Source organism: Oryctolagus cuniculus, chromosome 5, assembly GCF_964237555.1.
Source record: "Oryctolagus cuniculus chromosome 5, mOryCun1.1, whole genome shotgun sequence".
Lineage (NCBI taxonomy): Eukaryota > Metazoa > Chordata > Mammalia > Lagomorpha > Leporidae > Oryctolagus > Oryctolagus cuniculus.
In genome coordinates, this window is record NC_091436.1 from 123,710,739 (window position 1) to 123,723,554 (window position 12,816).

Consider the following 12,816-nt stretch of genomic DNA (forward strand, 5'->3'; position numbering starts at 1 on the left):
TCTCTCTCCACTCTATTTCTTCCCAGGAATCTATGCCCCCTCTGAAAGCACAGGTGAAAGTTGACAGGATAAATCTTACTTTGGTTACCATAGCAACCTTCACCTGCTTTGTGACTCACTTTTCTCCTGTGAAAAGTCATTTTGCATATAATTGCTTGGCTCATCCAGAATAATCAAAGGGTGGTCTCCTGCCTCCAAGTGGGGCTCCTAAACACACCTTCTGCAGTGGTGCAGGTATTCTGGTCTTCAAAAAGGTCACAGAAAATGTGTATTATGAAAAAAGTCCATAGATTTCTAAGTGTTTTGCAACAAAATAAACTTATTTTTCAATCCCTTTTTTTCATGCACTTTTTGGAGTGCCCTCATTCATACAGAGCCATTCATTCCTCTTTCATTCTTTTGTTCCTAAGAAAAATGCAGCCATAGTTGGTGAACCTTCACCTGTATTATTCGAGCCTTGGCTTGAACTGTCAACTTACAAATGACTCAGCTTTACATAATTTAAATTTAAGGTACTATTGAAATTAACCTGTGGACTGTCTACATGATGCCAAGTTATGAAGGCTATGGTGGATTGTCACTCCCCCTCTTCGTGGAGGAACGACACAGGACCCTGCGCTGTTCTTTTGTCTGCTTGGCCCTTCCCGGGTTTGCTGCTGGTTCTTCCCGGGTTGGCTACCGACCCTTCCACCTCCGTGGAAGGGCGGTTCCCCCTGGCCACTTTCCCCACTTCCGCGGGGGAGCGGCACACCACTGGCCGGCTCTCTCGGGGGCTGCACAGGTGTTCCTTCAGATAGATGTTCCTGGTGCATGTTGTCTCTCTCCTCCTTTATAGTCCTCTTCCACCAATCCCAACTCTGCTACCCACATGCTGAGTACGCTGCTCTCCTCCAATCAGGAGCAGGTCCTGCTGTTTATTGGTTGAACTGGAGGCAGCTGTGTAGAAGCTGTTTCCTCCTCTCCCAGCGCCATATTGTGGGAGAGCAGATGCATAAAATAAGTCTTAATTCGAGTAACAGTCTAGTCCCAGTTGCTCCCCACAGTGGATATCTTCATTGCATCCCAGACAGCCCCTCTCCCGGGGCTGATCCTATGGCTCCCTTGCTTTCCGGCTTCCAGCTGGGTTTCGCCAGTAGGAGGTGACAGCAGAAGAGCAGAGGAGAACCAGGGGTTGGGGGATCCCAACACCTCTGGCATCCTCTTTGTGGTGCTACTGTCGGTTGTCCTGCATCCCTCCATGGAAGAGCTGTTGTGAGGCCTTCTCATCACAGCCTCTGTTCTCTGAAGATTCTCCTCAATCTCTTCAGGGTCTGGAAACCCTTCCCATCTTCTCACCTCTTCTGGTCTTGGGATAATGATAGGCCAGGGCTTTGCAGTATCTGTTGTGATTTCCCTGTACCTTGTCCATACCTTTGTAAACAGCTCCTTGATTACACTCTCTTCAAATTATCCAATTTGAGCATGCCATCTGTTTCCTGCTGGGACCTTGACTAATACTATGACCAAAAATATGTCTGGGGCAAGTGCTCCAATGTTAATTGTTTTGTTTAAAAAAATTATTGGTTTGTTGTAAGTCATCCTTTGTAGGGATGGATTTTTCTCTTTAAGAGCTTCCTTGTCCTCCTTAAAGATGGTGTTTCCTCCACTTGACTCTCTTCTGCTGCAGTAGACTTGTTTGAAACACGTTGATTGATGATGTCAGCTAGATTTGTGGGAAAGGAATACAAATTGTCTCATGTGATCCTCAGTAAATTTGAAGGACTTCCTTCTCTTTTTTTATGATATTCATTGGAAGAATGTACAGAATTTGCAAATCCTCTTGGGAAACCATGAGCATTACAACCTTGCAAACAAAGACATGATGGGCAAGTTTGCGATCCCATTGCTCCCATAGAATCCAGTACAAAAGGAGGTCGGTGGAGACAACTTGATTTTTAAATTTACACTTCATAAAAATGTATAAATATGCTGTTTCCTTAGAGAACTGAATTAAGTTATTGTCTTGTGGGAGCTTGCAAGGTGGAACAGTGGCTCCAGGAGGCATTTTGAAGGGAGCCATGAATGAGGAATGCAGATCATTTCTTTTGAAAACCAGCAGTTGAAAACTGCCTGCTCCTGATTCTTTCAAGGCTGATCCCAAATGGTCTCAGGAATAGCATGAGGTTCTCACAGCACGGCAGGTGTGAAAATTCTCCAGCTGAATTAAATAGGTCCCATTATATTTCAGAAAGAGCCCTAATGGGTTTCTATGGAGCACAGCCTAAGAATATCATCTCTTTGTATCTTAGGATGGTTGGCATGGTTTGTTGTTGCTAATATTGTACTTCAGTCTCTCTGGAAGATGAACAAAATGCCTATCTTATCCCTAAGAGGATCTAGAGATGAAATGACCAAAAAGGTGAATCAAAAGGATCCCAGCAGGCTGGGTGTTGTGGTACAGCAGGTGAACCTGATGCTTAGGGCACCCATAACCCATATGGAAGTATTTAGAATCAAGTCCTGCCTCTGATCCAACTCCCTGCTAATGCACCTGGGAGGCAGCGGATGATGGCTCAAGTACTTGAGCTCCTGCCACCATTGTGGGAGACCTGATGGAGTTCCTGGCTCCTGCTTGGCCAAGCCTGGCTACTGTGAACATTTAGGGAGTGACCCAGAAGATTCTCACTCTCTGTCATTCTGCCTATCAAATAAATGAATAAAACTTAAGGAACAAATGACTGTACCTGTAAGGCCAGACTCAAACTCTGAAGCTATGGTTTAGTTGTAATATTATATAAATTGTTCTTTTAATAAGCTCATTTTGTCTCATATATCATTAGAGAATTATTTCGCTTTAAAGTTGATGGGATTTCAAATACTGCAAAACTGTTAGGTTTCTATTCTTTAAAAATTTGAAATGGATTCATTTAAACTCATCTTCAACTTAAAAATAGCTGTCAGCATTTCTTATACACTAATTAATGCAACATTGCATTGTCAGTTTTTGTCATTAATATTCATGCTAACATTGTCATTTTTAAGTTTTTTCTCCCATAGACTATTTACTTGTTTTTCAGTCAAAACAGGGTTGAAGTTGGAATGAATTATTCATTAGGAATCTTCATCTAGCCTCCTCGGTTGCCATCACATGGAACTAGACATTTTCCTCTTATTTATTGCCCTCATTGAAGAAGTTTTACATTCCTGTTCTTAATTTTAAAAACAGGTTAGTTGGATCTTTAACATTCAAAGATTGTTAAAAACAATATTTACACAGCAATATTACACAAAAATATTTTTGTGTAAGAAAAAATAAATTCAAATTTATTGTTTTGCACATCTTGTTTTTTTCTGCTTTGATAGAAAATTATTTCCTATTAAAAAGAATTCTTGCTTTCTAGTTTGAGTAAGCTGAAGAGAAAAATATAGGCCATTACAGTATGAGAATCCAAATTAAAGGTTTAAACACTAGAGAAAGCTTTTGTTAAAGGTTATAAGTTGCCCTTTCTTGAGAATTGTTAAGCCCAGAGATAAACAGGTATCTCTTCTGCGTATGTTCTTCCAATTATGGGAAGATAAAAATCTCAAGTTGAGAAGAGATCTTAAAAGAAATGTCAGCCAACCATCCCCCTATTCCTTGCATTCCCTCTAAATGGGCAGCACCTGCTGTATGGAGTCTACACGGTGGCTATCAGCTGTACAAGGAGCTCATTAAGGAAGAAGAAGGACACTCGATTTTAATCCTGATTGTTAACAGCTATTTCTGTTAAACTCTTTCTCTCTGCTTTGACTTCTCTTGTAGTGCCATACCAAAAATTCTATTTCTCCTTTCAGAGTTTGCAGCCAGTGGAGATTTCATTCAAGACTTACTTCTTGTATTTCTCTGTGCTGTTTCTTGCCATGCCCCTGTCTCCTAGGTAATGGGACTTGTGTTCCAGGAAGTATCCAGAATTGCCCATGGGTCTTGTCCTGGTGAGGAGTCTCAAGATGAGACTGTCATCAGCCACTCTCTTTTCTTTTGCTTCTTTTTAATGGGTCACACACCACTGTTGACTGAGTGTTTTCACTTGATGGTAAAGCTAGCATCAGCATCTCTGGTGATGTTTGCAATTGCATTTTTTCTTCACAAGGCTCTCAGCTGTTTGCATGGACTGATTTGTGATTCATTTCCTCCATTTATATCCAGTTCAAGGCTTTCTGGACCAGAACTCCTATGGTCAAATGCACGACACCCCATTCTCATGAACTATGTTTCCCTTTTCTAGAAAGGTAGAATTTCTCAGGATCCTATAATTCAGAAATTGACTCTCATGTACATTGGTAACTCTGACAATAATGACATCCAACAGAACCAGCTGTCTCCTTAAGGTCTCCTCCCCGGCGTTTCATTGTACCATATCAATATTTGTTAGGGATGACATAAGGGAGTTTTGCAAAGATTTATTCATTACATAGAAGCCTAGTAATATGTCCTTCATTAAAGTTTGTTGAGAGAGAGAGAGAGAGAGATAGAGAGAGCGAGCTTATTCACTAATTCATACAACATTCAGTGACGACTTTGATGTTAAACAGGTATTTTTAAGTTTCATGGGTCTTCGGAGGAAGAAGCATACTGCATTCATTTTTGGTCTTTTAATGTTTAATTAATAAATGCCATCAGGTTGTTTGAAAACTTGGATGGAATATTTTCCCCATGTTAGCAAAAGTAACGGTATGATTGTAAAAATGCTCCTCTCTCCAGGCTCTTCCTCCATTAAAACAACTCGGATTCCATCACTTATATTCTCACGTTACTAACTTTGTGCCATATCATTGTTGGTGGTGTTTTCTTGTGGGAGGTAGGGTTGTTTGCTTTTTATTTTACTTTACTTTGTTTTGCCTTATAAATGCCTTATGGGTTCTCCAACCAGACTCATACCAAATATTCTAGCAGTATTGCTACTTGTGTCTCATTGTAATGACATGGGCTAACCAATCATGGACATCCCCTGGGAGTCTGAAACTCATTTATACATTTAGGAATAGTAGGGGACAACCATCTCTGCCAGGTTCCTCTGCTATTGGCTTGCTCCTGATGAACATTCAAATAATAACACATAGCTTTCATTCACATATTGTTTTGGGAGCTTCTGAAGACTTTCATGTGTTTCTATAAGGCAAGACAAAGCCATGGTTATCTCTCTCTGCTGGCATGAGAACCACAGCCCAGAAGGCCCCTTATCTACAATGAAGGCTGGCATCGAGCTATTTCCCTGGGGGGTGGGTTCCAGTATTTCACAAAGATGTCTTCCACATTCAAAAAAGTTTAGGGATTCTCCCACAGGAAGCTTTATATTTTAATCATGGATAGTGGTTTTTCTGTTCCAGATACATGAGTTTGTGGAAATTTATGCCTTCCAAATGTCAAACAATAGAATGACTTAAAAAATTATGATGGATCCATGCACCAAGATACAGTGGCTATTAAAATTAATGTTTTCAAATAATATGAAGTGATATGGAGATCTGCTTTTGATTACATTAATGTTACCAGAAAGAAATGGGAAACTAAACAGCAGGATTCCAATTTTGTTTAAAAATTATACACATAAGAAAAGAATTGGAACTAAATACACTCAAATGTTAGCAGGAAGTTTCTCTTGAGAGTAGGATTATGTTTTGCTTTTATATTCTTTATACTTTTCTGGATTTTCTAGTCTTCAGTGAACTCATATAATCAAAAACCATATTTTTTTGTTATACTTCATAGATTTTCATTTAATTTTAGAATAATCCTTTGGGAAATTCTTGCTATTTTTAAATTATAAAGTTACATTCTATAAGACAAATGTTAACTTTAAACAGAGGATTGTTTTCATTATTGGTATATGCATTTGAAATAGCATATTATTAGAGAATACACTTTGACTTGGCCATTGTAACCCATTTTTCTGATCTGTTATTTTCTGAAAATGACTCTTTTTGATATAATTCAATAAGTCAGCCAAACATCATTTGGAGGACGTTAGAGATCTGAAGATGGCATCAATGAAGACAGCCTGGTGTTGCCTCTCAAGAAATGTCAGTCTGGGTTAGAATGTTGACTAATAAAGCAATAGTCACTGTGGAGGGTGCTTTGGTGAGAAGGCTGTGCAGGGTGCTGGGGACTTTAGAGGAACACTATTGAGTTCATGGCAAGGGTTTGGGGAGCCCCTTGGAGAGTTAACGCTGGGTGGAAGGCAGCTCTTGTGTTGATGACCAGCCTCGGATCTAGAAGCACAAACCAGACATATAAAACCTTTCATTGTTGCATCAAAAGCTTTCTTTCAGTAGGTAAGAGTTTTGAAATAAAAAACACAAACCAGTTCAGTTGAGCTGTGGGGACTCTATCTTTTTTTTGCTAGTTCTTTTAATGTTTAGTTTCCCTTCTTTTCTGTTTACTTGGATTTACTAAAGGTTAATGGTAATACTAAGGACTAATTACTTTGCTCTGAAATTATCCTGATATATTTTTACCATATTTCATAATCTTTTATGTAGTGACCAATACCGATTTTGATCACTTCTTCCATTCCTGCTTTATTCCCCTATGTCCCCTTACTCTGTGGAGGCAGGTAGGTAGATGTTTCTGTGTCTTGTCAGGTTAAACTGAGTCAGAGAGTGAGGACTTCTCCAAATCATGAGATAAGCCTGTAATGGAACTGGAAAGAGCAGTCAGGGCTCTTGGGTCAAAGCTTTGACTTCTAAGTATTTCTCCATATAAGTAGAATAGGTTGTTTGCAAAAAAATGCATTTACTCTTTAAATCTTTATTAAGAGTAATAAGCTTAAAATAAAGTCTCATGAAGATAATCGTATTGTTAGAGCTCAGAACCCAAGTTAAGGCTATTTGAGTAGATTAAAATGAGTCCTAAGTGAGGCTTAATATTTGGTCTATTTAATTAATTTGTTCAGCAATGGATTTTAGTTTCTTTTCTGGGAAAGTATAATTGAAATGTCCTATTTTACATCTTAGAACATTTGAGATTAGTTCTGATTCATTTAAGATTCGTTTTAAAATAAGGGAAAGGATCAAAATAAAATCAGAATTGACAGTATTTTTCATACTACTGAGTGATTATGTCCTCATTATTAAGTTTTCCAATAATTCATTGGTTAAAAAAATATTGATTTGTTGCTCATAGCAATTACTTTTGATATTAAATAATTAGCTTTGTAAGAATAATAAATTGGAATCATGAATTTTACATTAAAATGTTTGAAGCAATAATATAAGTGAATATAAAAGAATATAAATGCATATATTGTTACATTGATGATGTCTTATAGTTGAATTCCATTCTCATTAATGTTATTAGATGTTTCTAATTAAAATATTCATATATTTTAGATTATAGAATAAGAAATATATTAATTATTTTGCTGTTTACAAAAAATGTTGCATTGATTACAGTTTTAAGAACTTTAGAATACAGGAATGGTCTTATATTTCATATAGACTAATAACTTAACACAATTATAGTGATTTTGTTTTAGAATTATTACCTCAAATCAATTTTTGACTCCTATCTCAACCAGGCATAAGATTTTATGCCTAATACATGATTACCAACAGATACTGCTTATCAAACTCTCATTGGAGTTTCTGAAGGAAAAATTAAAACAAAAATGATAACTTCATCACCATGATACATTCAGAGTTCAAGAGAGATTTAACTAGAATCCCACATTTTGCCTGAGACTCCAGAATTGAGATCTAACTAAACTTCCTGAGGACAGAATGACATTTAGTGGAATCTACCTTTCTTTCCTTCACTCTAAGGATCTATGATGATGGAACGAAGAATAGGGAGCTTACTGAAGATGATTCAGCAGCCACATCACAATGGTGAGCCGGCCTCACCGATTTTAACCATGGGCAAGTTCTTTCATCTTGGAGACCTTGCACTATTGAACTCCTGCAGAAAGGTATTGTAGAAATGAAAATAAACACAAAAGAAAAAGGCAGGTGTGCCCCTTGAAACATGTGAGAGATACAGCAAACCTATTGAATTATGTACCAGTAGCCAAAAAAAAAAAAAAAAAAATGGGGGCGGGGGGACTGTGCAGTTGAGTAAATTTTGAATCAATGAAGAGGTAAAAATAAGAGGACTGAACACAGCTAGATGAAATTCATCCTGAAGAAGAATACTGGGGAGAGGGAACTATCAGGGAGGCCAATTAGTGTATATATACCTTGGATCAGCCAAAATACTGACTTTACAAGATCTAGATCTGGCTCACAGATGGTTTGAAGTAATGATCCCAAGCAGAAGAGGAAGTATATGTGTGTTTGTACATGCATGTCTAGTCTCATTGTGAATAAACTAATAACTATGATAGTTACCATAACCAGAATTCAGGTGGTGATTAAATAGATCACATTTCCTTAAGCATAACCTTCCACTGATTTTGATGTGCTTCATTCCCATCTTATGAGATAGCGTGAGCTCTTTTGCCAAACTCTCTGGGTTTGAATGCTAGCCTGCCATTTGGTCGTTGACCTTGTAAAAGTTACTTAGTTGCTTTGTTCCTGAAGTTTTCCCAACTGTAACATAGGGAAACTGTTGGCAGCAATAAAATACAGTTGTGGAAATTCAGTAGGTTAGTTAATGCAGGTAAAACATTGAGGACAGTGCCTGAAACTCAACACACAATGGATACTCTTAATAGTGGTGGAGGTGGTGATGTTCTCTAGCCCCATCTTTGCTTTTCTGTTTTGTTTTGTTTACCATAGCACTGACTGCATTCTTGCCCAGAGGCAGAGCTATGTGGGAAATTCTGATTCAGAGATGGAGAACATATGACCTTGTTGGATCTTCTCCCTCCAGTAACCCATGCCTCTCCTCCTAACCACACTCCCTGCTCTGCCCCAGGTGCTCCAGAAGTGGAACCTGAAAACCGAGCTTTAGGGAATTTGTTCTACTCTGACGCATGCCCATCTTTGTGTTCTCAGGAATGAGGGGAGAATCCTACTTCCTGGGAATGAGGAGCCCAGGGCAGCAAGGGCCCATCCCAGAAGATGGAGGACTTTTCTTCCTCTGCTGTATAGACAGAGACTGGGCTGTCACTCGGTGCTTCGCAGAAGAGGCCTTTCAGGCCATCACGGACTTCAACGACCTCCCCAATGCGCTGTTTGCCTGCAATGTTCACCAGTCAGTGTTCGAAGGAGAAGAGAGCAAGGTAAGACTCTCCTCTGTTCCTAAAACATGGAAGACGTGGCCATCTCAGGATGCATTCCCACTGTTCATTTGGGGCTGATGTTTTGCACTTTTGAGAAAGGTTTAGGTGGCTCTATTTTTGGCATGCATGGAAGGATGAGAAAAGCCTGTTCTATTATCAACTGACACTGGAGGTCCACTTGAGAAGGTTGCAGATGAGACTTTTGAATCAAATTGAGGTTTCTGCAATGTGTCACTCCACCTGACACAACAAGCAACGTTAAAGGAATATGGATTGGAGAGATTCCTCCTGGGTTAGGGAGCAGATGTCTTCAATTCCTAACATGTTTTATTTTTTTCTATTCTTCTAAAAGTGTAATTTGTCTTTCTCAAAACAGCACCAGGTCTCTTCCACTCCTAGCACTCCTGAAGTTTAATGAATGTCCTAAAAAAGTAGCTTCTTAAATTGTGACCCAAGTCCCTGGTGGTTGCTAGAGAAGGTAACCTGCTTGGTCACCTGAGTCCTTCTTTGCTCTCTGATAGGATAGTGGGTGCTGTCACTACCTGTATGTTGATCAGATCTGAGTGACAACAGTGCTTCCTGGATTTGAAATGATTGGGGAATGAAGTTGTCTATGTATCTTTACAGGAATCAAACTCGGTTTAGTGTAAATGTTCTTGGAAATAGCTGTAATTATTCCATTTGAAGATCTTTCTAAATTTATTTCAAATTTCTTTCACTATTTAAGTGGGGTATCTGAATGGATCAAACCTTCCCTCATGGAGGTAGATTTCTACTTATGCATAGGTACTGTCACCCCTGTTGTAAAACACAGACTTCATTTCAGCAAAGGATCTCTATTTTTTTTTTCCCTGAAGTATTGCTGTTTTACAAATTTTAGCTCTTTCTTGCCAATTGCTGAAGTCAGCTTTGTCATCTGAGCACAGTTATGCCAAGTCTCATTTCTGGATTTTATAGTTTGTATAGACAATCCTAATTGCTACAGAGAAAACTAACCCAGAGGATTGGGAATTATTATCTCCAGCCATTTGAAAATAATTTTATAATGATGGTATTATCGAGTTGAACAATGAAATGATGGCTGGCAATAGCTTGAAATGCAAGGAATTATGTGGATTAGAACTTTCAGTGCTATGACTACTGGAATATTAAAATTAAGAAAGTGGCATGTGACAGTTTCTCTTTGACAAGTTTTCTTGTATTATGACTGGGTTATAATACAGATTGTAATTTATTCAGGACAGGTAATTTCCCCTGAAACCTACAGGTTATAAACTATGAAGCAAAGGTCCATGTTTTCACATTATGCCATCTACTTATCTAAATGCACATTCAGGATTTTCCTTAGAGGTTTAATGGGAGAGTTTGATTCTTACTTGATTAAATACTTAGTACAGATGTCCTTAGCCTTACAATGGGGCTATATCCTAGTAAATCCACGCTAAGTTGAAAATGCATATAATACACCTGACCTACCATAACTGCATATCTTAGGAGTGCAGTACACAGCAGGGTATCTGTTGTTCCTGTCTCGTGGTTTCAGGGCTGGCTAGAAGCTGTGCATTACCCCGGAGTATTGTACAGCACATCATTTACCTGGGGAAAGATCAACATTCAGACCTCAAAGAATGGTTTCTGCTGAATGCATGTGGCTTTTGCACTATTGTGAAATTGAAAATCTGAAATATCTGAAACTGAGGACTATCTATAGCTTGAAACAGTAAGACCTGGGAAGATGCTAATCTCCTTTAGGAGAGCTGCTCTAGAATGGATAAGCAACTTGGCCAGAATCAGGGCATACAAGGAAAGAAGCTGAGGAGTCCACAGGAGTCTGCTCATATCTATTTTGATATTCTGATCCATGATTGAATACTGGGTAATGATTTATTCTCATCCAATTTGTATATAAAATTGGTGTATAACAGTTTGAGAACTGGTGTATGGTATTTTATTTTTTTATTTGCTTGTTTTTATTTGCATGCATTTCATAATTACAACCTTAGCAAAATACTAATTCTTCCCACTGTACCTGCCCTCCTGTCCACATTCCCACCCCTCTTCCTCCTCCCTCTCCTATTTGTAGTCTTATTATTTACTATGATCAATTTTCAATTAACTTTATATACCGAAGTTTAACTACTCTAGGTAAAGAGAGAACTGGTGTATGGCTTCTAAATGACCTTGATAAAATGCTGAGACCAGGTAAACAGGATATAGTTTAATGGGACCAGTTTCAAATTATTGAGTTCTCATTTTGATAGCCAAGGAAGTAGATTTTATAATTGGCTAATATAAGTAAAATTAAACTTATCAAACAGGCAAAAGTCATTTTCCTTGGTGTGACTTTACAGCCTCTGTGTGGAGAATTTCCAGGACATCAAATAATCTGATACAGTTTGTTTTCATTGAATTATATACATGGCTTAAGGGTAGCAAAGTAAAATAATCAGATACCAGATAAGCCAATAGCCACAAGTTGTGATCACTGGGACTCCAGGGAAAAGATATTTTGAGTCTTGCGGTGCTTATTTTCACTGACATATGATTCTCTTCAAGATCCAGAACTTCCCTGTCTACTCTTTGACCGAGTTTTTTTTTTTTTCCCCCATTATTTTAGTAAAATCACCTATTTTACACCCTGTGCTTTCAGGATATTCTATCAGCTTTAGATTTCATGAATATGAGCTATGAAGTCTGATGATGGGGTTTTCTCTCCCACAGGGTGGACATTTTGGGTACTCTTGGAGATATTTTTAGGCAGAGAGAAGAGAAGCAAAAGACATTTCCAGCACTCCTTGTATGTGCCTGTGGGCAAGGCAGGTCGTGGTAATTGTCCTCATACTGGCTTTGGGAAGGTGTATGCGGCAACCTGCACTTGTATCGGGGATGAGGTGCAGCATTCATTTCAGAGGGCCACACAGTAGGTGGTACTTGTGAGACTCCTGCTGGCAGGGTCCTTTCTTTTATGGCACAACCTACTTTTGAATCATTGTGTCTTGCTATTGACAGATTGAGTTTAACCCATTTATTTCCATTATTATAAACTTAATTTCAAGGTCCTTAGGGAGGGAGGAATTCAACCGTTTTATTTCTGATTATTGGGAGTCTTACAGCAATCTTTTCTGTATTTCCCTCAGTGGCTGAAGCGTCTCTTCTAAGACCTTTTCCATTTTGACGTGAGTGGAGGGCTCTGTATTGGACTACTTGTAACATGGGTCATGCCATAGGATAAGATATTTTGGTGATATTTGTTTATAAATATTCTGCTATGCTCATTACGGGTATCCTGTTTAAATTCAAAATTCTGACACTTACAGTACATTTTTTATAAAGTTTTTTTGAGGATCATGATGTTCACTGCAGTTTTCAGTTAGGCAGCTTCTGTGCGATCATGTTTTGATTTGATGCTTTTGCAACGAGCGAGCACATACTTCAGTGTGGCTTGTTGTGGTCCAGATGGTTGAGATTTGTTTATATAACACAAGGGGGGAACTGGGGCTGGAGGAAATTGGCATCTGAAACCAATAAATGCAGATTGCTGTTTGCATGCTACAGCTTGAAGTATAAATATTTTTTTGCGTGAAACACATTTAAAGCTGGAATCTTCCCTGCGTCTGATGCCTAAGCGCTACTAGGG

The 12,816-nt window shown here is 38.6% G+C and overlaps 1 protein-coding gene across 3 annotated transcripts in view; it reads left to right on the forward strand.

The window, feature by feature from the left end:
- The window catches only part of RCAN2 (regulator of calcineurin 2), a 307,939-nt gene that overhangs the window by 34,391 nt on the left and 260,732 nt on the right, over nt 1-12,816 (forward strand). For all 3 annotated transcript variants that reach the window (XM_051855661.2, XM_070074028.1, XM_070074029.1), the window contains exon 2: nt 8,953-9,179. In XM_051855661.2, the coding sequence (XP_051711621.1) occupies nt 8,955-9,179 (225 nt within the window). In that variant the 5' untranslated portion in view covers nt 8,953-8,954. The remainder of the gene's footprint in view (nt 1-8,952; nt 9,180-12,816) is intronic.